Source organism: Salvia hispanica, chromosome 1 (genome assembly GCF_023119035.1).
Source record: "Salvia hispanica cultivar TCC Black 2014 chromosome 1, UniMelb_Shisp_WGS_1.0, whole genome shotgun sequence".
Lineage (NCBI taxonomy): Eukaryota > Viridiplantae > Streptophyta > Magnoliopsida > Lamiales > Lamiaceae > Salvia > Salvia hispanica.
This window is the reverse complement of record NC_062965.1, coordinates 28077306-28091293: the sequence shown is the minus strand read 5'-3', so window position 1 is coordinate 28091293 and position 13988 is coordinate 28077306. Positions and strand designations below refer to the sequence as shown.

At 33.5% G+C, this 13988-nt stretch overlaps 1 protein-coding gene and 1 pseudogene across 1 annotated transcript; one reads left to right on the top strand and one right to left on the bottom strand.

The window, feature by feature from the left end:
• Nucleotides 1-1112: 1112 nt before the first annotated feature.
• The window catches only part of LOC125202462, a 41932-nt pseudogene continuing 29056 nt past the window's right edge, over nt 1113-13988 (bottom strand).
• LOC125202460 (germin-like protein subfamily 1 member 13) lies at nt 4282-5293 on the top strand. The gene is made up of 2 exons (XM_048100854.1): nt 4282-4451; nt 4578-5293. Exons 1-2 carry the CDS (start codon nt 4328-4330, stop codon nt 5141-5143), a joined length of 690 nt encoding a protein of 229 aa, XP_047956811.1. The 5' UTR covers nt 4282-4327; the 3' UTR covers nt 5144-5293.

Genomic DNA, 13988 nt, shown 5'->3' with positions numbered 1-13988 from the left:
TTGTTACTTAACTTTCTTTTTGTGTTTTTATGTGATTTCAAATGATTGAAGATGGTGGAGGTAATTAAGTGTTAACAACCACACAGAAAACTATACACACTGCACACAAAAGCACATTGCACATTGCTCACACACTGCACAAAATCATACACTACACATATATTGCAAACACACTTAGTATCAATTCCTTCAAATTTAATTTGGTATATAATTTAACGAACAAAAGTATGGAATTGAATTGCAATTCCTTCAAATTTAATTCCGTAAAATCCAATTCCTGTACTGAACGGACCCTAAGGAATTTCATTCTATCAAAATCTGTTTGTTGGATTGTTTTATTAGTGTTGGAAAATGAAATAAAATGCCTCAGTTTTCTCAGCCTTTTATAATGAGTCATGTATATGTAATTAATTTCAGATATATTTGTGTGGCTGAAATTTTGGGTGACGGACTAATATGAAAATAGAACTTGTTGTGATCCTTATTTTTTATATCGAATGACATATATAATGGGATATTACAATTTACAAACTCCAAATATATATTCTGCAATAAATATTACTAGTACTTGCTTCCTAGCTACCAAACCTTGTTTCACTTATATTATTATTATTATTAAGTTCATTCCTAAGTGTACATAGAAAACAATTATCAATCCTTGTCATGAAAAAAACCATTCACTCGTTTTCATTTCTTCTATTAATTCCTTTGGGTATCTTGAGAATATGGATGCTATTGTTTCAAAAAAAAATTCAAAGTTTTAGTTATTACTCTCTCCGTTCCTAAATAAAAGTCCTACTTGGTTATGACGTGAATTTAAGAAATATAAAGAAAAATGAGTTGAATAAATTAATGAAATATGAGTCTCACTTATATATATAAGTTTTATAATAAATATCATGAAATAAATTGGTGGAACATAGCCTACTTACCATTTATGATAAAGTTAAATAGGACACTTATTCATGACTGAATTGAAATAGCAAATAAGACTCTTTATACATGAAAGAAGGTAGTAGTATTACTTAAGGCAAGACACTTGCACCATATTACATGAGATATAACACTCGGAAACACAAAGATTTCCAAGTCAAGCAAATGTAATCAAGTGTTCTTTTTAAATTTAGTGGATTAAAAGGAGGTAACATATATTATGTGTGTATCTTAGGCAGAAGGTTTAGTTATTGTTGTACCAAAACTGAGCCTGAAGGTGATCAATAATGTTCTTCTCAACCTGGAAAGCCTTGGCCAACACATCCGGGTTAATCTTAGGATCCGACCGAACACCGCGTTGGCAATGGTGATGGTGCCGGATTCTGGCTCCAAGCTGGCAAAAGCAACGGCGTTGGTCTTTCCGACATTGAATTGGAAGTGGATGAGACCTTGTGGGAAGACGAACACATCTCCGGGTACAAATACTTGGTGAAGAGCTTGTTCTTTTGGGCGAGGATCGGCGGGTTGGAAGTGATGAACCCGACATAGAGAGTGCCTTCCACCAAGAGGAAGGCTTCAGTGGCTGTGAGGTGGGTGGGGGGTGGGTTGATCCCATAAGGGGCGAAATCGAGGCGAGCCATGGAAACGCCGAGAGTGTTGAGGCCTTCAAGCTGGTTGACGTTGACCGGAGTCACGATTGATCCAACGTTATTGGAGGTGTTTCCGGCCTTGTTTAGGCCCTGGAAAAGGAAATCATCCGCAACCACCATGTTCGGGTTCTTACAAAACTTGCCGTTCACAAAAACTGCATTTAAACAATTTGGACTTTTAACCAAAATATATTGTTTATGACAAAAAACTAACTCAATCAACATATAGGATTAAATTTTTTTAAACAAATGTACAGAACCAATTTTAGACTTTAGTCTTGAATTAGTTACCTGCAGAGGCAATCGGGAACAGCAACGCAGAAATCCTGAAGCTGGCCTGGGTCTGATGCATATGCAATCGAAACAAGAACAATGGCGCAGAAAGCAAAACCTATCTTCATTTTACTTAGCTTCTCACTCACACTTGTATATTTATCTTCTGTTTTATTTGTGTTGGGAAACTTAGCATCAGAAGCACTTCTATTTATAGGAGAAAAAACACGATTTAACATTTGATTAACTTTCTTATTAGCAGCCTCTTATTAATTTCATCATATATACCTAATACATTTTATATTTTTAACATATTGACATTTTTTTAGTCAATTAAGAATGCTACTTTGTGTTTCTAAATACACCATCTACGTTTTAAAATGTATCAATCTTGGTATCCCAACTAAAATTAAGTAAAGCAAACTAAAGCCTTTCAGAAAAGTAAAAGATTAAGGTTTAATTAGTTGACAATTGTGCCCACAAATTAAAGACATTTTTCTTTGCATCCTAAACTTTGATTATTTTTACTCAAATAATTGCCTCTTTAATTTTGTGTCCTATAAGATAAGTTAGTTTTAGAAACTCTTTTGTAGCCTTTTAACGACTTCTTTTGAATTTTCTTCTCTTCTAATTGCATGTTGTGTTTCTATAATTTTCACCTACATCATATTAATCGAAAAATTTCCCAAATAATCTTCTTTTTTTTGGGGGGGTACATAAAGTTAATTGACTCACCTGCTTTGAATTAGGTTTCCTTTGCTTTGAATATGAAAGTCAACGCTGTTGGTCTTTCATTTTCACCTTAGCCAAGAAAGTAGAATATGAAAATCCACATTCGATCAAATGAAGAAATAGGATTACAGTTATTTTAGCCTTTCATGCCAGGCAAAGATTTAGTAGAAAAATTAAATATACTCCATCCCCAGTCTCTATTAAATATCTCATTATTTTCTTATTTGAAAAGTTTCTAATAAATATCTTAATTCGCTTTTATTATTTTTATGGTAACTTTCTATATATAAAAGTCGGACTTACATCATACTACCTTTTTCCATCCATTTGTAAAAAAAGTCATACATACAATTTATTAAAACTTGCACTACTCAAATATGAGATGTTTAATGGGTATCAAAGTGTAATTAAAATGAAGAGTTGTTAAGTTAGAGTTGAATCAGTTAAATTGAAATTTCCATGCTCGCTTAGGAGCATAAACAAGATAAAATAACAGAAAAATGAACAGTGAATATATGGCAGTATGGATTGGAATTAAGAAAGTCAATAATTCAACAAACTTAACTTGATTGGCCAATAGTTAATTGATCCCTTTCGGATTATCTTGAGCAAATTAATTATAATCTGTAAGACATAAAAAGAACAAATTTTGACATCGTCATAACATTTTCTATGCATAGAGTGAAAATGACAACTCAGCAACTTTGGTTTAGTTACCAAATTAGACTTAGTAACCAAATTACGACACTCTAATTAGACTTGGTAACATTTACTTGCTAGAGATTCATTCTTGCTTAATTGAAACAGTCAGATGTGAACAAAATGTGTTCTTATATCAATTTAAACATCCACTGCCTTTTATATTTGCATTACATTCATGGTATGTGATCAAATGAAAACTCTAAATATTGTACAAACTCAAAACTATAATCTGAACCATTAAAAAATAATTACAGATCACAAAAATGCATCAACAGGAAAATGTCAACAGAATTTCAACAGTAGTCAATGATTGATAATGTGTTGATATTGTGTTGATACTGTGTTGACATTAAAATCTTGAAATTTTACACTGTGTTGATATTGTATTGAAACTGTGTTGAAGCTGTGTTGAGGAGTTTTGAGTTTGTACAATATGTAAGTTTGCATTTTATCACTACACTTACATTTATTATATTTCGTAGAAAGTAGAAATATAAACTTTTCTATATTATATGTAGCGCGCGAACGAAATTAATTTCAAATCTGATTTAATGAATTGAAATATATTGTCCATGTATGTATCTTGGATAATTGAGAATGAGATGGTGAGTCAATACCTAATCCAAATCCCAACTTTCCCTTTCTAAGCCATTTCTCTCAAAAGGATCTATAATAGTACCATACCATTGGAACATTTGAATAATTAGTCGATTGAAGATTGAATGAGTCTACATAAGATCGATCAAATATAAAAAATAGTAGATGAAATAAATTGGCCGCCGCTGATGGGATTAGGTATGACGTAATATGAGGAAGATAATACTAACAAGTTAAATGTTAAAACGTGTCTTGACAATTTCAATTTCCATCAAGAAAAGTTCAATTGTATTTTTTCTAAGTAGTATGACAAATGAATATAGCTAATTAGTGTTTTTCACTCCTATAAAAAGGAGTAATTCTCATGTTAAGTTGATATCACAGATAAAAGAAGAGAAATAGAAGTAACATCATATATATACTGTAATTAGCTAATTAAAATGAAGTTGAGTTTTGGATTGTGCTCAATATTTCTTGCTTTTTGTTTGGCTTCGATTGCATATGCATCAGATCCATCTCAACTTCAAGATTTCTGCGTTGCTGTTCCTGATGCCAAAAATGCTGGTAAATCACTTCATTAAAACCTTAATTATTCTACTATACATTACTTGTATTTTATATATAATGTCACTTATAAATGAGGAAATACTTGTATATATACTAATGGTTTGTTTGTTTGTTTGAATGTAGTTTTTGTGAATGGGAAGTTTTGCAAGAACCCGAACATGGTGGTCGCGGATGATTTCCTTTTCCAGGGCCTAAACAAGGCCGGAAACACATCCAATCAGCTCGGGTCATTCGTGACTCCGGTCAATGTCAACCAACTCGAAGGCCTCAACACTCTCGGCGTTTCCATGGCTCGTCTCGACTTCGCCCCTTATGGGATCAATCCACCCCACACCCACCCGCGTGCCACTGAAGCCTTCCTCTTGGTGGAAGGCACTCTCTATGTCGGGTTCGTCACTTCCAACCCGGCCGATCCCGCCCAAAAGAACAAGCTCTTCACCAAGTACTTGCACCCGGGAGATGTGTTCGTCTTCCCACAAGGTCTCATCCACTTCCAGTTCAATGTCGGAAAGACCAATGCCGTTGCATTTGCTGGATTCGGGAGCCAGAATCCGGGTACCATCACCATTGCCAACGCGGTGTTCGGGTCGGACCCCAAAATCAACCCGGATGTGTTGGCTAAGGCTTTCCAGGTTGAGAAGAACATCATCGATTACCTCCAGGCCCAGTTCTGGTCCAACTATAACTAAGATAGACAAACTATACATATATGGGTGTGTGTTTTTAATCCAATAAATTAGCATTCTTTACTTGTTATAGCAACTGCAGTTTTGTATTTCCAAATTCTATTATGTGATGTTCCAATAATAAACTTGTGAACCTAGTGTTTCATTTATAATCATTGTCCACGAAAATAGTTTTTCAGAGGAGAACCCAAATTAGTTAGAAGCCTTTTGGGAGTGATACAAAAATAAATCTATACTGACTTGGCCTAAATGGAAAATATCAAACTAGTTTACAGTTGATGATTTTAACGAGTACTGTAGTAACAATACTCATCACATTTAATTTTATGTGGATACAACTAATTTATTGAGATATCAACAATATGGACACTTTTTGAAGTGTTGTTAATATAATTACTCACAAATTAACATCTTAATTAATATTAAAAAATGTTCTTCTTTTTGTTGTAGTTAGCTTCTTCAATGATTCTCAATTATCAACTAAACTAATGCTAACACCTTTGCAGCCCATTTTGAGACTAATGAAATTTGATTAATGAATTAGCTGTCAAGTCTTAAACCAATACTAGATCAAAAACTTTCTGTTCAGATATTCATCCATGTGAATTAAAAACAGATCGATCGTCAATCCTCTTATTGCAATTGATTTTAGAATGATACCTCATTAGTGCTTTGGGTCGTCTGCGTTAACCAGCCGGATAGCGGGTACACTTTAATAAACGACACTATGTGTAGCTAGCTTGAAATTTAACAGCTGCAAAATGCATAATTATTTGAGGCATATTAAAATATTCCATCCATTTCACTCAAGATGTCCATTTATTCCTTTTAGTTTGTTCCATATAAAATGTCAACTTTCTATATCAGGAAATAAATTCATCTTTTCTCTCTCCTTATTAAAATATTCAACTAACAATTTTCTCTTCAAATCTCATGCTACTCAAGATTGTACAAAGATTGTGTACAACTTGAGTGGGACGGAGGGAGTAGAAAATAAGTAGATGCTCATGAGGAAAATGAATATTTATGAAAAAATTGTTAGTAATTCTTGTCGGTCAAAAAACACAAACAATAATAAGATCTTGATTGGTATTCATGTATATAAATAAAATATCTGGTAGCAGGAACAATTATAAATAAAAATAGTTCAATAGTAAAAATCTCTCTGATTGAATACTCCGCCGCCCACTGCAAAACTGCCAATAAAAAATTAAAAATTTCTAAATATGAGTCAAAACCGTACACAGAAAATTGAAGAGCACATTATAATAAATCTAAAGTTTTAACTAACAAAAAAATAGCACCTTATACGAACTATTACACCACATAAAGTGCACAAAAAAATGGTTGGGATTACGCGATTTGAATACGTGCGCACACACACACATTAAGCCAAACATCACTATTCTATCTTTGTCTCTCCGCGCTCGCTCACACACACTAAGTCAAACATCACTATTCCATCTTTGTCTCTCCCCTTTTACTCATTTATAATCCCCCTTCCCTCTTCACTGATATTCATGTATATAAATAAAATATCTGGTAGCAGGAACAATTATAAATAAAAAATAGTTCAATAGTAAAAATCTCTAATTGAATACTCCTCCGTCCACTGCAAAACTGCCAATAAACAATTGAAAATTCCTAAAATATGAGTCAAAACCGCACACAGAAAATTGAAGATCATATTGTAATGAATCTAAAATTTTAACTAACAAAAAAAATAGCACCTTATACAAGCCTAAAAACAGTAACTACCACTTTACACCGCATAAAGTGCACAAAAACAAAATGATTGGGATTAGACGACTTGAATACGCGCGCGCGGCGCGCGCACACACACACTAAGCCAAACATCACTATTCCATATTTGTCTCACTCCGCGCGCGCGCACACAGTAAGTCAAACATCACTATTCCATCTTTGTCTCTCTCCGCGCGCGCACACACACTAAGTCAAACATCACTATTCCATCTTTGTCTCTCCCATTTTACTCATTTATAATCCCCTTTTCCCTCTTCACTGGTATTCATGTATACAAATAAAATATCTGGTAACAGGAACATTTATAAATAAAAATAAATCTCTCATTGAATACTCCTCCGTCCACGGCAAAACTGTCAACAAAAATTGCAAATTCCTAAAATATGATTCAAAACCGCACAATAGAAAATTGAAGAGCACATTGTAATGAATCTAAAATTTTAACTGACAAAAAAAATAGCACCTTATATGAGCCTAAAAACAGTAACTACCACTTTAAACCACATAAAGTGCAAAAAAACAAAATGATTGGGGTTAGACGATTTGAATACGCGCACGCACACATACACTAAGTCAAACATCACTATTCCATCTTTGTCTCTTCCATCCCACGCTCCCCTTTTACTCATTTATAATCCCCCTTCCCTCTTCACTCTCATCACTCACACACACACCAACTAAGTCAAACATCGCTATTCCATCATTGTCTCTTCTCATCCCACACTCCCTTTTTCTCATTTATAATCCCCCTTCCCCTCTTCACTCTCCTCACACATTCACTCGCTCTGTGTTTCCTGTGTATCCTAGAAGCTAAACACACACACATAAACACAAATACACACACAAAATAGATATAGAATTAGACATGGAGCATCTTAACAAAGGGGCATTGACATTAATACCCACTAATTTTATTTATTAATTTTCTTAATTAAAAATATAATCCATGTGGCATTATTTCAACCACTAGATCTTCTAATCTAACAGCTAAGATTTAGTCTTAGTTTGTGATTGCTAATTAGTTAGCAATTGATCACACCCCTTTGATATATATATATATATATATATAGGGATGTATTCACATCCCAACACTAAATATTTGCACAACATAAAACGCTTCCAATCCGTTGGATTTTTAGATCTAACACACAATATTTTGCCATGTGGAATTATAGAAAAGTATTTAAAAATTCGAAAAGGGTAAAAAAGGTAATTGGCATGTTGATCGGTTAATTTCATTTCCTAAATACATGCATATCAATCCACTACTCCTTAATTCACGCTTTATATATTTAAATCCTTGACAACTAATTACTTCCCTATAATTAACTTAACTTCCATACCATGATATATCTACCTAATTTTATTGCTCGTATTTTAAAGATATACTTTGACAAATTTTAGATACATTAACATAGTTAATCTAATTTCTGAATAATGTATATTTACCTATATCGTGTTCAATATCGAATAAATAAGAATGTTTATCTCATCATATTATACATTATCGATTACAACTATATTGATTTTTCATTATGGCATTTTTTTACATATTTCATCGAATTCTCACTTCTGTACATTGTTAATAATAAATGATTTAAATAAAATAATGTACGAAAGCCTTTAATGTACACATATCATACTAAATGATGTACCTGTGTAAGGATTTAATGTTGAGCGGGAATTGAATTCACACATTTTGGGTTTAGCAATCTATGGGGCTAGGTTGTAGTACCGACTCACAAACAAAACCATCACCAATGGCAGAGAGTTAGAATCATTCTCCTAGGGTTTAGCAATCCATGGGGCTAGGACATATTACAAACACATGCATAAAATTTCGCTTTCTAATGTGTGTTTTGGATTTTATACAGGAACTAATGTACGAATATAGTCTTATAATGTAGAGTTTTCGTACATTATTCACTAGTGAACGACTACATTAGTAATGTATTATATGTACATCATTCGTCCAGGCAGTGAATGCCTACATTATTTATGAATTTTCATACATTATTTATAAGTGAATGACTACATAAGTTGTGACTTGTATACACCTCTCCCAATTATTCTATTACAATGGTATATTACTATGTCATGATGTGCTACAATATATTTCCTTGTATGTACATTACCAAAATACTTAATAATAATGTATTCAGTTTTATACAATTAATGTACTATGCATACAGTAAATAATACATACAATGCTATCATTAATGTACAAAAGTCAAGTTGTACATTAAAACATAAATCTTATAAACAATGTAAGCGCTTTGGCATGACATCACGCTCAGAGAGTGTTGTCATTTTAACGCACCCCTATATATATATATATATATATATATTGATGTGTATTCTGTTGGGATTTGGTCAAGATTTTGATCAGGACAGCCAGCTTTTTTTCTTTGGCTCTTTGTTAATTAATTTTGACATTTTGTGAAGGTGTACTCATCTTCAATAACTCCTCACGTGCTTTCCTTAACTGAATTTGGATTTATCTTGCATGCATAGAAGTGTTGTTAGCTAAAGAGGTGACAATCGGTTGGAGACCTTGGGGATGTGGCATGGCTGGCAGTCCTTTAGGGAGTCAAACAAGTTGTCCCCTAACCGCTGATCCATATTGGCAGGGGAGTTGGAGGATGCAGTTGCTGGTTTTCACTTGCTCTCTTTGGTGAGTCTTTGGTCTCCTATTGTTAAAGAAGGGTTGGTTCTTTCCAACTAATAGTAGTTCTTTAATTTCTCTTGTTCCTTAGCCATTAAAGCTTGTTTTTATCTTGTAGGTGAGGGTATGGCTTGGCTGCCACGTTGCTGTCCGAGACATGGGCTCGCTGCCCTGGGCTCGACGGGCTGGTCGGACACGGGCCATGGTTTGGGCTTCGAAGTGGCTGATCTTCTAGTTATTAGGCCGAGAATAAAAGAATTTGGGCTCAAGAGAAATTAGACATAGCCCAACACATGTACTTTATTATTATGGACTTGATCGCTTATTTGGACTTCAATTCTTTTGTACTAGATGAAATTCGAAAATTCTCTTGATCGATCTTAAATGTCCAATGCTCCTTTTGATCGTCTTAACGATTATTTGTAAAATATAAAAATTTGTCTAGCCATTCGGCGTCCCTTTTAGAAGAGCTTAGAAGATGTCAAAAAGTCGGGGTGTTACACCTACACACTTGGTAGGTATTTATAAGTTCTCCATTGACCTATTTAAGTAAATAAATGGGCCAATAATATTTAGGTCTTTTTTCCACAAGTTGGGAGCCCTAACCCAACACCACACTCCCCTTTTACTCATTTATAATCCCCATTCCCTCTCCACTCTCCTCAATCACACACTCACCAACTAAGTTAAACCCCACTATTCCATCAGAGCATGAATAACCCTGGCCCGGATTTGGGCCGCAAGTCCCCTCCACGTCATCATTCCCTCAAATTAGGGGTTCCAGGCCACAACTCATCTAACACCGCAGGCCACAACTCGGGCCACAACTCAGGCCACAACTATTCATCTGCACTATTCACAACATATTTTAATCGTAAAATAGAATACGTTGAACAATTAAAACCGAGAAAATTCATTGTTCAGTCGGAAAATAGAAAATTACAACATTGAAATTTAAAAATTCGAAAAAAAAAAATTTAACACATAAGTCAATTGCGGTTCCAAATTTCTCCGTTGACAATGCGCAAGAACACATTCCTCCGCATCCGGAACCGGCGACGGAACATCTGATCACTCCATCGAGGATCTGCAGAGAAATAATCCATGAAAAGCCGCAAACCAGCTTGTTCACGGTCTCGGTGGATATACATCCGAGTATGCGGTAACCGGTCGTGTTGCTCGTTCCACGCTTGGATAGCAGCTTGATAGTGTTCCACCTCGTTGTTGATTTCTTCTTGGATTGCGGGCATCGCCGTCTCTAACATTCGAGCCATTTGAGCTTCGATTGCTCGTTGGCCTTCACGCCGAGGATTCATTTTTCGAATTTTATGGTGAGTGAGAGGGGATGAAGTTGAAGTGATTTGAAAATGGATGGAAGAGTGATATTTATATATTAATTTTCGAATTTAAAAAAAAAAAAAAAAAATTCGGAGGGGACTTGCGGCCCGGCCCGAACGCAAATAACGCCGGGACGGGCCGCAACCGATGCGGCCCGGGCACGCACATCACCGGCCTGGACGTGACGGAGGGAGAGGCCCCGGGACGCAACTGCGTCCTCGGGACCGGCCTGGGCCGAGCCGCATCGTCGTCCAACGCTAAACACGGGCCGGGACTCGCGAGTTGCGGCCCGGCCTAGTAGTGTTATTCATGCTCTCATTGTCTCTTCTCATCCCACACACCCTTTTTCTCATTTATAATCCCTCTTCACTCTCCTCACACATTCACTCAAGCTGTGTGTGTATCCTAGAAGCTAAACACACACACATAAACACAGAAACACACACAAAATAGATATAGAATCAGAGATGTAGCATCTTAACAAAGGGTCATGGACCAAAGAAGAAGATGAGATTCTCATCAAGCATATCACTGAGCATGGTGTAAGCAACTGGCAATATCTACCTAGAGCTGCTGATATATATATCTCTTTCATCTCATCTCATTATAATCTTGGTCTGCATATTTATTTATTTTGATTTAATTTTTTACGGCAGGTCTGTCGAGATGAGGCAAAAGCTGCTGGCTTCGATGGAACAACTACCTCAGTCCTCAAGCCTGATCTAGGAGAGGAAATTTCAGCAGGTAAGAAACTGCAGCCATCATCGACCTCCATCATTTGCTCGGCAACAAGTATATTTATTATTCTTCTCTCGATCTCTCTCTCGCGCACACAAACTTAATTAGTGCATGATGCAGTTTCAACGAACAATGCAAAAAACACCAATTTTGTCAAAATTATTTGAAATTTGCACCGGGCTTGCACAACGAGCTGTTGATTCATTTAAATCGAAAAATAGTCTTTTTTATTGTTTTTAAGTTCATTTTTTATTTTGGTAATTTTGGTAATTTTTTAATTTTTTGAATTCATAGGTTTCTAAACTATTTATAATTAATTAGTGAATTTCTTTGGTAGTAAGTTTTGGTTGTTAGTATAATATATTTCAAATTTTAAAAAATTATAATTTCTATGTTTCAAATCATTTATAAATAATGAACTACATTGTTTTTCAAATATGTTTTGATTATTATAATATATTTCAAATTTAAAAAATTAAAATTGTTTTGCATCAATATACATGCACTTTGTTTATATTATTATTATTATTATTATTATTATTATTATTATTATTATTATTATTATTATTATTATTATTATTATTATTATTATTATTATTATTATTATTATTATTATTATTATTATTATTATTATTATTATTATTATTATTATTATTATTATTATTATTATTATTATTATTATTATTATTATTATTATTATTATTATTATTATTATTATTATTATTATTATTATTATTATTATTATTATTATTATTATTATTATTATTATTATTATTATTATTATTATTATTATTATTATTATTATTATTATTATTATTATTATTATTATTATTATTATTATTATTGAACCTAGTGTTTGCTGTTATGAAAGTTTGAATATTTTCTCTTTTTTTTTCCAAAAAATTATACTCCCTCCGTCCCAACTAAGTTGAGATATAACTTTTGGACACGGAGATTAAGAAATTATGTTAAAAAGGAGAGATGAATAAAGTATGAAAGATAAAGTGAGAGTATAGTAGGTGATATAATAAAGTATTAGTAAGAGTGATTGAATGTTTTGTTTTTAGTCAAAAAGGAAAATGATCCAACTTAGTTGGCACATCCAAAAAAGAAATATGACTCAACTTAGTTAGGACGGAAGGAGTACATCTTCTATATGAAGTGACTTATGACGCTAATATATGAAAATGACCCTTTATCCTTTAGCAGAATCAAGGCTGCAACAAACAATTACGAACACACAATCATCTTGCGCAAAAATGATGAGAACGATTCAATTATAATCATAGTCCAAAAATGAAAAGTCTTGTTATTTTTGTTAAGTTACTCTCTGATACCAGGAAACTCATTTTCTTCTAAAAAATACTTCAAACTGTTTTTTTCTCCCTATCTCTCTACAACTTAACCAATTTTTCATTAAAATATGTATCTTTTGGTATATAGTAGGCATATTATAATTTTAATAATTTATGGTGGAATAATGTAAAAAAAAATGGGCATGTTTTCATGCAATTCAATTCGTATATTTCCTTCTAATCAACTAGCAGCTGATTTATTTCTTTTTCTTTTTTCTACAAACCATATATAGAATGAGAATCAATCCTTTTTTATAGGAGAACAACACTAGCTAGCCATCCTTAATTTAATTCAATTTTTTAGTCTTAAGTTCTAATTAACTTCCTGTTATTTCATATAATCATGCCTAGTTAGAAAAAAAATTGAAGCTGCATGCATACGCAATGATGTATTTTGTAGCTGATGATCAGGTCTAGAGTTGAAATATTGAATTGGAAAACTTTGTGTGTCCAAATTACATATCATGTGATATTGAATGCAATGTTAAATTTAAACTTCTTTTTTTACTTATGTTTTGAATTTCTATTACTAATAAACTGAATCCAAGATGTGTGGATCAGACGCAACCAAACACTATCATTCTAAAACTAATTATAGATAAGAGGATTGGCGATCTACTTTTATTTCACATGACCAGTTCACATGTGAATATCGCAGCAACATAAAGTTGTCCATTCGGTATTGATTTTAGACTTGAGAGCTAACTAAAATTTACGAATTAGATTAATTGGAGTAATAAAATTTATAAAACGAAAATTGGAATGAGATGAGGGTTGACTTGATATTACTAGCTAGTATTGGGCTTGGGCTTGGGCTTTGAAGTCCATTCAACTAATTATTATCTAATTCAATAAGCCTCAAATAATTATGCATTTTGCAGCTCTTAGATTCCAAGGTAAGCAAAGATACAGTCTCATTTATTAAAGTGTACACGCCCGATAGGTGAACGGAGACTACCAAAAACACTAATGACATTCTAAAATCAAT

Coding starts and splice junctions, on each gene's coding strand:
- LOC125202460 (XM_048100854.1), top strand. CDS start 4,328: ATGAAGTTGAGTTTTGGATTGTGCTCAATATTTCTTGCTTTTTGTTTG. Junction 4,452..4,577: donor TCCTGATGCCAAAAATGCTG/GTAAATCACTTC, acceptor GTTTGAATGTAG/TTTTTGTGAATGGGAAGTTT.